General features: G+C 34.4%; 1 protein-coding gene and 1 non-coding gene across 3 annotated transcripts in view; both read left to right on the forward strand.

Annotated features, from left to right (window-relative positions):
• Nucleotides 1–16,930, forward strand: part of Rab3gap2 (RAB3 GTPase activating non-catalytic protein subunit 2) — a 107,529-nt gene that overhangs the window by 55,655 nt on the left and 34,944 nt on the right. For both annotated transcript variants that reach the window (XM_027934729.3, XM_071600061.1), the window contains exons 8-13: nucleotides 1,602–1,701; nucleotides 4,217–4,315; nucleotides 12,000–12,148; nucleotides 13,100–13,179; nucleotides 13,338–13,427; nucleotides 15,235–15,374. In XM_027934729.3, the coding sequence (XP_027790530.2) occupies nucleotides 1,602–1,701; nucleotides 4,217–4,315; nucleotides 12,000–12,148; nucleotides 13,100–13,179; nucleotides 13,338–13,427; nucleotides 15,235–15,374 (658 nt within the window). The remainder of the gene's footprint in view (nucleotides 1–1,601; nucleotides 1,702–4,216; nucleotides 4,316–11,999; nucleotides 12,149–13,099; nucleotides 13,180–13,337; nucleotides 13,428–15,234; nucleotides 15,375–16,930) is intronic.
• On the forward strand, nucleotides 7,105–7,235 carry LOC114092277 (small nucleolar RNA SNORA36 family). Its single transcript, XR_003582664.1, has one exon. It is a non-coding gene; the product is annotated as a small nucleolar RNA SNORA36 family (small nucleolar RNA).

The raw sequence follows: 16,930 nt of genomic DNA on the forward strand, positions 1-16,930 counted from the left end.
ACTCTGAAAGAAAATGGATGTCAACCAAGAATCTTATATCCAGCAAAATTAAGCTTCAAATTTGATGATGAAATAAAAACATTCCATGATAAACAAAAGTTAAAATAACAACTAGAAAGCCTGAACTCTAGAACATCCTCTGCAAGTATTCCATAAGGAGAAAATTAAAAACAACAATGAAAATCAGTAAAGGGAGATATTACACTAAAGGAAAAACCAATCAAAGGAGAAACCAAGTCAAGTTCAAAACTAAAAATAAACAAAAGTAATCAGGAATACAGATCATGTCTCAATAATAACCCTGTATGTTAATGTCCTAAACTCATCAATCAAAAGACATAGACTGGCAGATTGGATTAAAAAAAACAGACCCGACAATATGCTGCCTCTAAGAGACTCATCCCTTAGGAAAAGACATCCACAGACTGAAGGTGAAAGATTCGGAAAAAACATACCACTCACATGGACTGTGGAAGCAAGCAGGGGTTTCCATACTCATATCAAATAAAGTAGACTTCAAGCCAAAGTTAATCATAAGGGATAAAGAAGGATAGGAGAGTGGTTTGATCTGCTGTGTCTTATGAAGATGATGATAGCTGTGTGGCATGTGGGTTATAGACAGCGAGAGTGGAAGCAGGAAGCTAAATTGAATGTTCACTAACAAGAATTGGTTAAGCAAATTTGGGTACATAGCTAGGCATAGTGGCCTGCACCTGTAGTTTCAGCTACTTGGGAGGCTGAGGCTGGAGGATTGCTTGAGCTTAGGAGTTTGAGGCCACCATGGTTACCATAGTGAGAACCCATTTCAAAAAAAAAAAAAAATGGAAAACTGGAGCCTTGGCAAAAAAAAAAAAAAAATGATTAAATGATTTGTTTACTTATTAAAAGGGAAAATAGCATTGTCATATTATTACATAGTAAAATATCTGTTATAGAAGACTATGTGGTAGCCTGGTGTGGTGGCATCTGCCTGTCATACCAGTAGCTTGGGAGGCTGAGGCAGAAGGATCAGGAGTTAAAAGCCAGCCTCAGGAACTTAGTGAGTCCCTAAGCAGCTCAGCAAGACTCTGTCTCTAAATAAAATATAAAAAATGCCTGAAGATGTGGCTCAGTGGTTAAGCGCCCCTGGTTTTAATCCCCAGTACCAAAACCTAAAAATAAAAATAAATTTTAAAAGACTATGTGGTAGTTTTATGCAAATGTGTAAAAAATATATTTGAGAATATACATTGGGACATGTTTTGAGATTTTAAGTGCATTTTCTTCTTTCTGTATTGCCTGTATCTATGTAGTAATTATGCTTAATTTTTATGAAATGGAAAATATTTTTTTTAGTGTCTATTCTAAGACCATGTTCCAGAATATACAAAAGCTCATTTGAGAGGAATTTTAAGTATTTGGCCAAAAGATATTCTGAAATTAATTTTCCATTTATTTTTATTATTCCTGTGTCTTACGTTGCTTTGTGTGTTGGGTAGTTGACTGATGAGTCAAAGTGTTTTTGCTTTACGTTATTTATGACATTCAGGTTTTAACTAGACATGTTCGTTTTCCATTTCTATTTAAGAAAATTTATTTTGTTCTTTTTATTTCTAAAATAGAATGAAGAGTTGAGTATCTTATATCCAGCTGCCATTGTGACTATTGATGGATTTAGCCTCTTTCAGTCTCTTCGTGCTTGTCGAAACCAAGTAGCAAAAGGTAATTTTTTGGCAAGAAATATTTAACTAATGTGATGTTGCTTTATTTAATGTGAGCTGCTTTCAAAATTAGTATGTCTTCTTAAAAGAAAACAAAACAAACAAACAAACAAAAAAAACGACTTTGTATTTTGATTTAAGGAAAAGCCTGCTTCTCTAGTTATGGAGTGCACTGATAGGTAGAGAACTTAGAAAGATTAAGTCAAGGGCTGAACGGTGTTCTCTGGAGGCAGTGGAGAATGGCCAGCACAGGAATAGTAGGCTTTCTTCACTGACCCAGCAACATATCTTAGTTAGGAGAAAGATTTGCCCTGTATTACAATCAGCATTGGGTCAGGAATTTGGTTGCATCTGGCAAATTTCTCAGTAGGTCAGCAGCTTTAGGGCCAATACACTATAATCCTGTGATTCTACATTATTTCCTTCCTTTCTGAGGACATAGTGTGTGCAGGAGACACTTTCCCCACAGAATGCAGGGCCCAGCAGAGTCAGCATCAGCCTCTTTTCGCTAACTTTGAATAGTTACAAATAGAAAAAAGCTAGAGGCATATATACATATACATATATGTATATGTATATATGTATATATACACATACACATTATATATATATATACACACACACACACACATACATACATACATACATATGATGAAAACTGCACAAATAATAAAGAATTCTTACTTTCTCTCCCTACAGTTTACATTATAATGCTATTATATCTTAGGAAGAGGATCTTGTTTTTCACTATTGTACCATTGATTGTAAGGTGCACTGTTATCTCTAGGAACAAAAATAATGCTATTGAAAGATACATCTCTCAATTTTAGAGATGTTAAAATATGAGGAAGAAAAGTCTTAAATTCAGTGAAAATACCAGAAGTAGAGCTTGTTTAATCTTTCTTTTAGAGCTTGGATAGAAGAGCTTTAGCCGTTTTTATTTTAACTCCTAAATGATTGAAGTTACTCCCTAAAAACAGTTTCATTAGAATATGTTTGCTACTTCATAAAAGTCATTTCTAAATCCAGACCAAAAGATGCAAAATAATTTCTTCTAGGGCAAAAATGTACCATTTTATATTGCAATAGAAAATTTTTCTTTGTCTCTTTTAGCAGGTTGTGATTGATAAATTTCAGAAGTCTTGGTTTTATGGTTCTTTTTAATGATATGTACATTTTTATTGGGTCAGAATAATTTTTAATTTTTTTGCTTATTTTCATAACCTCTAAAATTTTAAAATTTGATCCACCATAATCTTCATTATTTTGAGAACATTTAAAATGTCATCATTAGTATATATGCCCAAAGAGTCTGGCAATTTTCTGTAGGTAGGAATTCTATTAATAAATTAGAATCTAGGTATGGTGGTGCATATTGTAATCTCAGCTATGTGGGAGCCTGAGACGAAAGGATTGCAATTTCAAGGCTGGTCTGGGCAACTTAATGAGACCCTGTCTCGAAAAATAAAACTTAAAAAAGGGAGCTGAGCATATAGCTCAGTGTCAGAGCAGTTGCTTAACCTGCACAAGGCACTGTGTTCAATACCCAGTACTGCTTTAAAAAATGAAATAAAGTAGAAATAGACAATTATGTTATAATTAGTATTGTTGGCCATTGAATTTCTCATCATTTTTGAATTCTTATTTACTGTGTATAAGATCATAAAGTAATTTCACCTTCTAGAAAGTAAGGAATTAAACATTTAGTGCTCTATTATTGTAAATTGCTCTAGTAAGAATTCTGATTATTTAGTCACAAATTGTTGTGGCATTTATTTCAGATTTTAGGAAAATTGCCTTTTGTTGGCCTTCCTATCAAATCTGCAGTGTTTAGAGGACTATATTTTCCTTTTGTTGAAGTGTACTTTTCTTCACAGAATTAACAGCCAGAATTTAGCAGCATTCTGATGTGTAATATTTACTGATAACTGGGACCTTGTGCATGAACTTATAGCATGGGTTGTTAATTGTTGCTTTTCCTTTAATTACTTATTAGGTAGAAGGACTGAGGTTAAAGATTGGCATTTTGTTAATTTTTCTGACAACGCTTTTGTTATTAACATATCTGTCAAGTCTAGTCTTATTTACCTAGATAGAAACCATGCTGTATGTGAGCTCTGCCAAGTATATCAGGTTTTTAGTTTTTCAGTGAGTAAAACAAAACATGCTGTTCTCAGATTTTCCTCTCTTTCTCAAGTGAAAATAATTGTTTACTTGGCATGAAGTGCAGCATGAATTCACCTTGATTTTCAGTAGATTTTTAATCATTTTCTCTAATTACTTAGATATTCCAAAGCTTGGTTGTCTTGTGTGACAGCCAACTTAGTCTTTCAAGTGTTTGCATTTTTATGTGTTGTTGTGGTGAGAATAAATCTCATTTTATGCCATTTCATTACTTTGCTTCATTATTAGTCAAAATATTAGAATAATAAGTTATTGTATATTTAATGGTTTTTGTTAAAGCTTCATTTTATCCATTATAATTGTTTGAATTGACTAATTTTTATTTCTGACAGCTGCAGCATCAGGCAATGAGAACATACAACCACCACCATTAGCTTATAAGAAGTGGGGTCTGCAAGACATTGACACTATTATTGATCATGCTAGTATTGGTAAGCATTACTAGTTCAGATTCTTTTGAAATTTACTTATTATACTTTTTGATTAAAGTATTTCATTTCTTAGAAATGGACATTTATACTTCTGTGAAAAAATGCATGCCATTAATGAGACGTTTGAAAGTTCAGATTCCAATCGTAGTCTTTAACAAATAGTAGCAGTTAAAAAAAAAAAAAAGTAATTATGCCCTTAGTGACAGTTTTGAGTAACTCACTCTTTGACATAATTTTTCAACAGACAGTTTTGGTCCATAAAATCAGTCTTTTGAAAATGTAACCCTTAAACAACTATATAAAATGTGAATAATAGCCCAAAAGAAAGTACGAAGAAATTGTGAATGGTGTTTTAGTGAGCTTTTTCGCTGTTTGACTAAAAGATCCAACCAGCACCATTGTAGAGGAGGAAAAGTTTATTTAGGGACTCACAGTTTCAGAAGTCTCAATCCATAAACAGCAGACTCCATTCCTCAGGGCTCAAGGTGAGGCTGAACATCATGGAAGAAGAGTGTGGTAGAGGGAAGCAGCCCACATGATGATCAGAAAGCAGAGAGAGAAACTCCAATTGCAAAATACAAACATGTATCCCAAAGCCACACCCCTTGTGCCTCCAGTTTCCACTCAGTTAATGCCATCAGGGGATTAGTCAACTGATTGGGTTAAGGCTCTCACAACCCAGTCATTTCCCCTCTGAACCCTCTTGCACACAAGAGGTTTAGGGGGATATCTCACATCCAAACCATAACAAGTGGTATCATACTGAAATTATGGGTAATTTCCTTGTTGAAATGTTACATGATTTTTGTTAGGAAAACCATTTCGACCAGTGTGTGAGTATGCATGCGTGTACACACATAGGGTAATGGTAAATAATTATGTGACCTTGGACAGGTTACTGGGGATCTTTATGCTTCAGTTTGCCCACTCGTAAAAAGGTGGTGATAATGGGATGCACTTCATGGAGTTGTCATGAGGGCTGAATGAGGTGATGCATTGAAATCACCAAGTTCTAATACCTGGCATTGAGTATAAAAGTTAATTCAGATTATTAAAGTGACAGTCACATGGAAATGGTTATGATGACCTGCTGGATATTGTTATATCTTTGCTTGTCTATTTTTATTGTTTGTCCTGTTCACAGAAAATTGTTCAAATTGCTAATTGTGACAGTTAAAGACCACTATCATTTTAGCCCTTAAATTAGAAGATTATAGGTAAAAGCAGATTTCTTCTTGCAACAAGTATTTGAGGGCTTACTGTGTTAGGAATCAGAAGTATAGATATGAAAAGTCAGTGTCTTTGCTGTCTGGAAGCCTGAGCTTAGTTGGAAGAAACACATGAGAATAGTAGCTGTATTATAACACAATGCTTGATATAATAGACAAAAGGACCAACTACAGTGGGTGCAGAGCACAAAACTGCTAGCATTGTGGGAATCAGGGAAGAGGACTGACTTTAATCTGAGATTGAAAGAATGAGTAGGACTTGACCAAGAAAGCAAACCCTAAAGAGGCGTTCTAGCCAAATGCACATAGGTAGAGGGGGTCAAAGAGCATACTGTGCTGGGGAAACAATGAGAGCCTAGGATAACTAAGCCAGATATGTAGAGAGGAGTCAGATTTTTGAAGGGCATAATATAATATGCAGAGAATATCTAATTTTTTTTTTCACTTAGAGCCTTTTCCTAGCTACATTGAGAGTTATCTAAGAATTCTAAGCAAAAGAATAACATTATCACATTGGCCCATTAGAGAAATCACATTGGTGGCAGTTTAGAGGCTGGAATGGAGGGGTCAAGACTAGTAAAGAAACTGAAAAGTAATGGGTTTCTGAATTAATACAGTAATAATGGGGGTGGAGAAAAAGCTACTATTTAAAAATATATTTGTATTTTTTCTTTTAGTGCATATGTGCTTGTTAAAAATTCATATACAAATATATAAAGAGAAAAGGAAAAAAATCTTAGATCCAACTACCCAGAGATACTTAACATTGGTGTTTTGATAACCATCTTTATAGACTTTCTTGTGTGTGTGTGTGTATAAATACATTGTGTAATATACATATGGTCATGTGCAGAGATATGTTTTTATAAAGAGGATTATATCATACCAACTATACTATAAACCTTTTCCAATTAATGCATCACAAAGGACCTTTCATATCAATTTTGCTAAGTATACATCTTATCAGCCAGAATCCTAATAGAAAACAAATGGCACACTTGAAATAATATAATTGAAAGAAGGTTTATTTGCAGAGAAACTAGGAATAGAAAGATGTGGTGTACAGAACCACAGGGATAGTTCAGTATCCCAAGGTATTTTAGCAGCCAAGCTGTTAGCCACCGGTCTGTCTAAAGGGAAAAGAGCAGGAAGCAGTTTCAGAACATATAAGATAGTGGTAGAAATCAGTGCTTGGAAAGCAGGATGACTTTTGCTCAAGAGTCATAGCCAGTTTTCAGAGAGGGAGCCAGGGAAATGGATTTCCTGATTTTATTTTCCTTTCTCTTTTTAATCTCCTAATGGGGCTTCCCATTGTCTGATTAAATTGGAAGTCAGCATTATTTATAAAAATTGACCCCTGGCCAGAAGAGAGAGAGCAGGAAGAAGGAAGGAGAAAAGGAAGGAGTTTGAATCTAGAGAGGCTAACAAAAGGTATCTGAAATATAGTTCCTCTTATTCTACTTGCTACACAGTTCTTGTGTGTAATATTCTGTAATAAACACTGGTGAACATTTCAGTGTGTCTTTACCCTTTGCTAACATAAAAATGCTAATATAAAAATTCCAAAGTGTTGAGTTCAGTTCAGGGTATCTTCCCTGTTCTGTTAATTAAACTTTGGAACATGGAAACTGGCTAGGGGAAATGATTGGATAGAAAATGTTATTCTATTCATTTATCCCCAGCCTACAAATGGAAGAACAAAAGATGCAGTAAATTTTATGTATGTCATTATGTAAAGGTCTAATTAAGTTATTCAACAAATAAATACCTGTTATTTCCAAGAGACTAATATGGATAATAGAAATAAAAGACTGACTGGCCCCTGTCCTGATGAAGTCCAAATTCTGGTGATGGAGAGACAAACCATAAACAGTTAAACTGAATGAGTGCAGTGTTGTCAAATAACTAGTAGGCATCATGAAGAAAATAAGCAGGTTATGATAGTAAAGAAAGAGTACTTTAGGTAGATTGGCAAGGAAAGGCCTCTCTAGGGAAGACACACAAACTGAGACTTGAAGGGTGAGAGGGAGTCAGCTGTGGGAAAAGCTGTCAGAAGAGGATTTGGGGAAGATGCAGCAGCAGGAATATAGGCCTGGGGTCCTTGAAGACCACACAGTATTGAAGAAACAGAAGGAAGGTCAATGGGACTTGACTGCTAACAGTGAGCAGGAACAGGAGAAATTTAGGTTAGAGATGTCAGTTCTCATAGAGATAAGGAGGTCAATTTTATTCTAAATGCAGTAGGAAACACTGATGGACTCCAAATATTTTTATTCCCTTTTTTTCAAAAATTACAAGTAGGGATTTATAATTTAAAATATCTCTTTGGGTGCTGTTTAGTGAGCAGGCTGGAGAAGGAAGCAAGGAGACCAGTTAGGAGTACTGCAGTAATTCAGGCAAGAAAAAATGAGACCTAGGGTGGAGGCAGAAGAGTTGGAGAGAGGGAGAGGTATGGGATATATTTTCACTTGTTAAGATATGAGTTTTAAAAATAAGACAACAGGGAAAAAATCAAGGATGTATTAATTTTTAAGTTTGAGCTGTTTGAAAATTGCTTAGACAATGAGTGGATGATTAGACTCCTCAGTGAAATGAGAAAAAGGAGGAGGAAGAGATTTATGTTAGGCTTAGCTTGTGACACTACTATACATTCAAATACAGGTATCAAGTAGACAAATGGGAAGAAAGGCAGTTGAGATTTTAGATATAAATTGGGGAGGGAGGGGAGTGGTTAGCTGTGGAATGCTTCATAGAATTCGAGAGAGAGAGAGATCGATCCATCCATGGGTTTTGACAACATAGATCCATTTATTGACTCTTAATAAGAGCAGATGAGGTGAATGGTAAGGATGAAAGCCAGGTTAGGTTAGGTTTAGGTTTAGGAATAAATATTTAGGTTAGGTTTAGGTTTAAGAATAAATATTTCCTTTCCCTTTTTTCAAAAATTACAAACAATACATAAAATCATAGCATCTCCATTTTTATCTCCAATCCTGATCTCTTCCTTGAGCTTTGTATTTTTCCAACTCGCTTCTGAACACTTCCACTTATTCAGACTTAACGTCCAAAGTCGCCTTTCTGATTTCCTTCCATCAAACCAGCTCGTTCTTTTTTCCTCCTCTTCTTCCATATCATCTCTCTTCTGGGTGCTTCTTACATTGGTAGATAAGGCCTGAACTCTTGTGGCTTGTGGTCCTCCCACACCCCTTCTCTCACTGTGTTCCAGCATGCTGACCTTGTTCCTCAGATACACCAATTTATCTTCTCATTTCAGAGAAGTTACACTTACTGCTCACTCTGCCTGGAAATCTTTATACTACTAAACATTGGGCCTTCTTTCTCATTTCACTCATGTCTCTGGTCATAATCACTTTGTCAAAGAGATTTGCCACTATGAGACCTAGAAAAGTATTCCATGAGATTGACTTTATGGAAATTTATATTGAGGGGAATTTTAATGTGTTCAATGTGTTTCAAATTTTAATGTGTTTCAAAATCTTAGATGTTCAGGGAATACCCTAAATGACAAGGTAATAATAACTCCAAGAGGGAGGGAGGGAGAGAGGGGGGGGGAGGGAGGGAGGGAGGAAGATAGCTAAGGAAATGTAATTATAAAAGATAGTTTGTCTCACTAATGAGTAATATTTATGTCATTTTAATAAAAACTGAATGTGGATTTAATAAAAAATGAAGATACAGATATATTGGAAGGATAGAAGGAGGGGAGATATAATAGGCTATATTACCTTTAATCCATGAAAAGGAATGCTAAAATTGGTGATAAAAGACAAGTCATCTACATTCAACTACCACTGTGTAACAATATGTAGCGAATGTAGGGTAGATGAACAAGTTAAATAATAATACAGGATGTGGACAACAAAATCTAGAAAGGGGAATTAGTGTCAAAAAGCTTGTTGTTGTTTTTTTTAAACAGATTTCAAAAGATTAGGAGTGGGGGAGGAATTAAGCACAACAGTGGGATTTAGGTGTTATTTGACCTTTTTTTTTTTTTTTTGAGGGTCTTCCTTTGAAACCCAGATGTATTATTTTTCTCTGACATTGATCAAACTACTTTTCTTCAAAAGAATGGCAGAAGATTGAGGTCAACCTGTGTTAAGATTTAACCAGTTGAGTGTGTAGAGGGAGATGGATACAACGGATTGTGGATAATTTCAAGAGAGTGATTTTTTTTAGAATACAAATTTAAGCTGGAAGAGAAGGGAAGTAAGCTTAATAGTTGCTTGAAAATAGTGGGATTGATAAATTGAAACTAGACAAATTTGTGAGATTATTGCAAGGGTTTACTCAGGTAATCAAGATGCAAAGCTAGGCGGTCAAAAAGTGATATGCTTAAAATCATGGTTACAAGGAATGTCCCATTGATAATAGAATCTAAAGTATTGAAAGGGGATGCATTGAAAGGGGATGACTTAAGTTGTGGGAAGGAAAATATCATTAGTGGTAAGAATAGGAAAAAAAATCGGCTATTTCTTTAGAATAAATTAGAATCAATTCCTTTAATACATTTGGTATATATTGCTAAATTGTCTGCTGGATATCCTGTAGCCATTTATATCCTCCACCTGTATTGTATGGGAATATGAACAAAAGCTCTTTTAAACTTTAAATTTCAATCTATATACCATCATTTCATCCTTTGATCTATTCTACAAATTTTATCTTTATATGTTAAATCTCGAATTCATTCATGAATGTGAGACTCTGACTTTTTAGAATAGTCCAGTGTTCACAAGGATTTATTTAATCCCTACATGCCTAGATTTAGTGAATGGTTTGCATATGAACTTACTAAAAGAATTTCCCTTCCCAGGATTCCTCTTTAAGAACAGTGTACTTTTTGACAGGGCCATTTAGAAGTAGTTTCTATATATGAAAATCAGTATGTGGAACAACAGAAAATGGGACAATAATTCTTTTTGCATTCTATGATACATTTGAGTGCAGTTCCTCTCAACACGCTGTTTCCTTGTACTGTGTGAGTGCCCAAGTTTGAGATATTGCCTAAGTCTACATATGTTAGAATCTAACAGCAGAGGGATACTTCCCACATGCCTAATCTCACATTTCCCCATTTCTCTCTCTGCCACCCAGGTGAGTTTAAATGATACAGGTTTTTCCTCTACTATTCACAGGCATGTGAATATCAGCATTCAAGCTATCTACTTTTGCTCTTAAAGCCTTGGGGAAATGAAAAGTAGCTCTTCATTATAACAGGATTCACAGATTACAAAGTAGATGTTTAAGAGTGCGTTTTTACTGTTAACATACGTACTCTCTTGCAGTTTTTGGAGGAAGTGTAAATTATCACCACCTCTGGAATGCAGTATGAGAATACTTAGTAAAATTTTTAAAATATAGATCCCTTTCCTGTCCCACCCCTCTGCCCTACTAGAGTTCGTCTATTTCTTTCATGCTACCCCTCCCTACCCCACTATGAATCAGCCTTCTTATATCAGAGAAAACATTCAGCATTTGTTTTTTGGGGATTGGCTAACTTTACTTAGCATTATCTTCTCTTTACCTGCAAATGCCATGATTTTATTCTCTTTTATTGCTGAGTAATATTCCATTGTGTATATAGGCCACATTTAGGGGTATAGGATAAAAAATGATTGTGGAATGTGATGGACATTATTATTCAAAGTACATATATAAATACATGAATTGGTGTGAATATACTTTGTATACAACCAGAGATATGAAAAATTGTGCTCTATTTGTGTAATAAGAATTGTAATGCATTCCACTGTCATATATAAATAAAAAAATAATTTAAAAAATGCAGATCTCCTTTGACTTTGCACTTCTGTTTATAGGAATTTACTATACAGATAATTTTAATAGGTGTGCAAAGACACATTAAGGAGATATATTGCAGCTTTCTTTGTAGTACCAAAAAGTGGGTAACAACCTAAATATTTATTAATAGGTTAAATCAATTATGGTATGTTCATAGAGGGAATACTAAGAGTAAGAAGAATGAAATACATCTCCTTGAAATTTTATCAAATAAAAAAAAAGGAAGGCACACATCAGTTTATATGGTATGCAGTTATTTGTGTATATGCAATACTTCCAGAAGGTAGCATAATGAACTTATCAGTTGTTGCCTCTAAGAAGTGAACCTGGGGATATAGATGTATTGTATATTCCTTCTACCTTTCAAGTTTATATCTATTTTCAAAATGTTAATATTTAAATCATGGTTTTGTAATATTTTATAGGCTGGAGAAATTATGGATGAGAATTTTAATATTTGAGCATTTTCTAATGTTGATTTTATAATTTAAAAAATTACTTTTATCTGTTAAGTAAAACCAAACATTCAGCATTTCAAAATAAAAGTGAAATTGTAGTGACCTAAAATGATAGTGTCTTTTCAAGGCATTCAAATCATGTGGTTTTTTTTCCTTTTGTTTTTGTATCATTAGGTATTATGACTCTGTCCCCTTTTGATCAAATGAAGACTGCTTCCAATATAGGTGGATTTAATGCGACAATTAAAAACAGTCCACCTGCCATGTCTCAGTATATCACTGTAGGGTCCAATCCATTTACTGGCTTCTTCTATGCTCTAGAGGTATGAGTTTCATTACTAATCATGAGTAAGGCCACTCTTAATTTTTTCAACTTGTTTAAAAATTGGATATGGTAACATAACTTTAGAAAGATTAAGCAGTTCACTTTTAAAAAAAATTTTATTTATAGAAGGACACAATATCTTTATTTCTTTATTTTTATGTGGTGCTGAGGATCAAACCCAGTGCCTCACGTGTGCGAGGCAAGTGCTCTACTACTGAGCTACAGCCTCAGTCCCTAAGCAGTTTACATTTTTAATTTTCAGTTGAAGCTAAAATTAATCAGAACTACATTTCTTCTAAATTCTTTAGATTAACTAAAAAGGTAAAATAGAATAAATAAGGTAAAGCAAATTTCTTTGTTTCTGAAATCCTGAGTTCTTTGACAACTCAGTTTTTAAATATTGGTGCAATAGCCAGAAGCTCAGGGTTGTTAATTATGTCAGCCCACCAGGGATTTGAATAAATGAGGAATTGTAAAAACAGAATAAATTGCTGATAGAAGTGGCAAAAATTGCTTCCTAAAATATGGGAAAATTAGGTGTTAAATTTGGCAGCTCTTATTTCTCACTTAAAAAGCAGTCCTCTCAAAATTGTCCAAATTATCTTTTTACTTTATACAAATTTATTTTAAAAAGAAAAGAGAAAAATAGGGCAAAGAGCCAGTTGTGTATAGATGGAAAATCCATAGCTCAGCTAGAATAATGTTGTCTTCGTGTCTTAATTTAACATTTACTTTAAGTTACAATTCAATGAGAGAAATCCTAAAGGTAAAATAGACTACTAGTGATTTTATTTTTGCTCCTAAAATAAAGTTTTTACTGTCTGAAAGAAGGTGAGCTACTAGTTCAGGAATTACATCTTTTCAGAGCATTCTAAATTCTTATTTAGAAGGTAGGTTTTGTTTCTTTGTAAGCTGCTGAGTTTTCTCATTTAAATGTCCTCTCTTTCAGGGAAGCACACAACCATTATTATCCCATGTTGCACTAGCAGTTGCAAGTAAACTCACTTCTGCTTTATTTAATGCTGCCAGGTAATTAAATAACAATTTTTAATTTATGTGTAACTTAGTTTTACCTTATATTTTGATTGTCTGCACTTTAGAATTATTTTTTTTTTTAATTTAATTTTTATTTTATCTTTTAGAATTCTTGAAGCTCTGGTTTTATTTTAAATTTTCTTTCTTTTCAGTGGTTGGCTTGGTTGGAAAAGTAAGCATGAAGAAGAAGCTGTCCAAAAGCAGAAGCCAAAGGTGGAGCCAGCTACCCCTTTAGCTGTAAGGCAAGTCTGCCATGCTTGTCACTTTTGGTATTTTTAGAAACGACTGTTATGGCTGGGTGTGGTGGCTTATACCTGTAATCTTAGCCACTTGGGAGTCTGAGGCAGGAGGATTTGACATGTAACTTAGTGAGACCCTGTCTCAGAATAAAAAATAGAAAGGCCTGGGGAAGTGGCTCAGTGAGTAAGCACCCTGGGTTCAATCCCTGGTACCAAAGGGGGGGAAAAAAGAAGAAAAGAAGAAATAACTGTTATACTTATTTATGATCTTTCAGTACACTGAGTTGATTTGTTGATTTCATGAGTCTTTGGAGCTTCTGAAAATACTTAGGATGGGTTCACCTGTGGCCTCCATACACACTAGAATGTAAACTCCTTAAGAAGAGTGATTCTTGCCTATTTTGTTCACACCTTCTCCCTCTTATACAGCAGGTGCTCAAAATGTATTTGCTGAGTATGCTTTTTAACAGACATCTACAAACTTAGTTTAAGTTGTTGGAAAATAAGTTAAGTGATAGCTAAAAAGTACTTAGTGATTTTTCTTTTTTTTTTTTTTTAATAAAAGCAGGAGTTCTGAGTGTTTAAGCACTGTTCAGAGTAGTGGGTTGTGCTTCTGTGTTTATTTTAATAATGCTTTAGGATGTGTTAGTGTATTTGTGAGGGTGTTTTGATTTTTTTGTTTGTATTGTTTGTTTTTGCAGGAGGTGGGGGAGCAAGATTTTTGCTTGTTTTTATTTTTAAATCATTTCTTATTACCTAATATAAAGTACCACCATAAAAGGAAATAGAACCCATCCCTTCTTTTTTAAAGAAAGCCAACTAATTAATTGTCAGTAAAATTTATTGAAGTCTATCTTCTGTGACTTTTTCATCTCATTTTAAAATACTGTGCTGTAATTTATTGACTTTCATGAATTGACTCAACAATCAAGAAATTACCCATGTGACCCTATATATCTCAGATAGATATAACAGTGTTTGAGCACTTTGTTTCAGGTACTTTATCTGGAAGTAACTTTCCTGGTCCTTTTTCATTATCTCTCTTATTTTACTCCATAGTTCTAATAAGATTGATAATAGACCAATAGCAATTTAGTAATAACTCTTTAGAAAAAGGAAAGTTCTTGCTACAGGCAGATATATTGGTGTCAACAAAATATGCTCTAGCAAAAAAGAAAACAGATTAGACTTTAACAAGAATTGAAAATTTTTAAAAAAAGAACTTAAAATAGACAAAAGATGTGTAGGAGCAAGCATTATAATATTTAGTTGGTTGTAAGGGTATTGTTTTCTTTGACTTGCTTCTTAATCAAGGAAGGATGAACTTTTTGGGGGTTGGGATAGGGTACTTGGGATTTAACCCAGGGTGCTGTACTGTTGAGCCACATTTCCAGCCTTTTTTTTTAAAATTATTTTGAGACAAAGTCTCCATAAGTTGCTGAGGGCCGTGCTAAGTTGCCTAGGCTGGTCTCAAATTTAGTCCTTCCTCAGCCTCCCAAGTCTCTAGGATCATAGACGTGCACCACTGCACCCAGGAAGGAAGGATAAACTTACACTTGATATTTTCTAAAAATATGAAGTTGTGGATATCTCTATAGAAAACCTACATAGGATTATATTTTTATTTTATTTCTTTTGTGTATTTTTTATTGCAAATGCCAGATGTGACTAATTAATAAAATATCTCTCAATTCAGAACTACGTTCATATTTCTTTATGTAAAAACAGATACAGTCTTTTGTTCAGTATTTTCTTATATGTTTCCAGATTGGAATGTGATTTGAGCTTTATATTTACTTTTAAATAACAGATTTGGACTTCCAGATTCTAGACGCCACGGTGAAAGTATATGTCTGTCTCCATGTAACACACTGGCAGCAGTAACAGATGATTTTGGCAGAGTTATTTTATTAGATGTAGCAAGAGGAATTGCAATACGCATGTGGAAAGGTACTTACTTTCTTACAAAAATCCATAAAAAAACTTAATTAACTTTTCATTGCAAGAGTTGAGCAGCATTTATCGTCCTTCAGCTTTTGGTTGATAACAGCATTTAATCTGTTGTGTTTTTATTTTCTCTTTTTAATATGAAATCAGATCAGTCAATTGAGATATATTTTAAGTTTGATCACCTCATAAGTGCTTTTAATTTTTGCCTTGTGCACTTTCTTTCAGTTCTGTCATTGTCAATTTCTGAATTCAGAATTAAGTTTTTCACCCTTGCTACATTCATTTTCCTTCCCAAGACCACTCTTCAGCCAAAGGTTCTCACCACGTCATTTAGGTTTAAAAGACTAAAACTTGGCAAATCCATCTTCACTAACTTGACTTTTGTATATGTATGTTTAGGTCAGGCCACTTAATTTATCAATAACTATGTCAGTTTCATTCAGCTATTCATATGTTGATATGACATAATCAATATGATATATATATTCAGGAAGCTAGTCTCCTTTATGTAGCTTCCCCACTCAGGGTTCTTTCTGCCAGCCTCCTTCTTTGCATTCTGGAAAAGAAGAGGGAGAAGAGAAGAAGGATGCTCCTGCCAACTGAGTCAGTCTGCTTTGAAAATAGTCCCCCAGAATCTCTCCAATCTTTATCTGTAATTCATTAGTGACGTGGTCACACCTAACTGTAAGGGATACTTAAAAATATCTTTTAACTGGGTACATTGTCAGTCTGAATAAAATGAAATTTGACTAAGGAAGAAGTGGATAATCCATTGTTTAGAGTCACCTGGAATAGTAACATGTCTGCAAAGAACATTGGTTGGAAACCACAGTTATGGTACAATCTTGTCTATACTTAACAATGTGAGGAATAATTGATTTGAAGACATTAATATTATTTGGACTAGACTGAGGCCCACTATCACTTTCTTGCCAAAGTACTCTTGCAGTGATGGGCAGAGGCAGTCTTTACCTGCCACGTTTCAATATCTGTAGAAATAAGTTTCATTGTTAAAAATATTTCATTTCTGTCCTGAAACATCAGAGTTGTGTTCTCAGCAAGATTTGTCTAGCCATAGAAGACGTAGACATGCCAAATGGCCCAGATCCACTATGGCGAGCTCATTGCTGGCATTGTTGCCTGTCTTTCCTCATAGCTGTTGCAGTCAGTTTTCCTTTCCATTGTGTGCTGGCCTATGAGATGGACCACCCATAATGGAAGAGAGCACTATTTGCTGCTTTCCTCTCACATTTCCCTCATATCACCTCTGTAGTCATGCTTTCCCTTTGCCTGTGTACCACCAAGATTCTTGAATAGCAGGAAATCAGTTTGATCTTTTGTTTATCTTTTAATTAGGCTTTTATTTTATTTTGAAGCCCAACCTAGTAATGTCCCTAGAATATTTTTAAATGTTTTTTTAGTTATAGATAGACACAATATTTTTATTTTGTTTATTTATTTTTATGTGGTGCTGAGGATTGAACCCAGTGCCTCACATGTGTGAGACAAGCACTCTGAATCTGAGTCACAACCCCAGCCCTCCCCAGAATATTTTT

This window comes from Marmota flaviventris, chromosome 12 (assembly GCF_047511675.1).
Source record: "Marmota flaviventris isolate mMarFla1 chromosome 12, mMarFla1.hap1, whole genome shotgun sequence".
Classification (NCBI taxonomy): domain Eukaryota; kingdom Metazoa; phylum Chordata; class Mammalia; order Rodentia; family Sciuridae; genus Marmota; species Marmota flaviventris.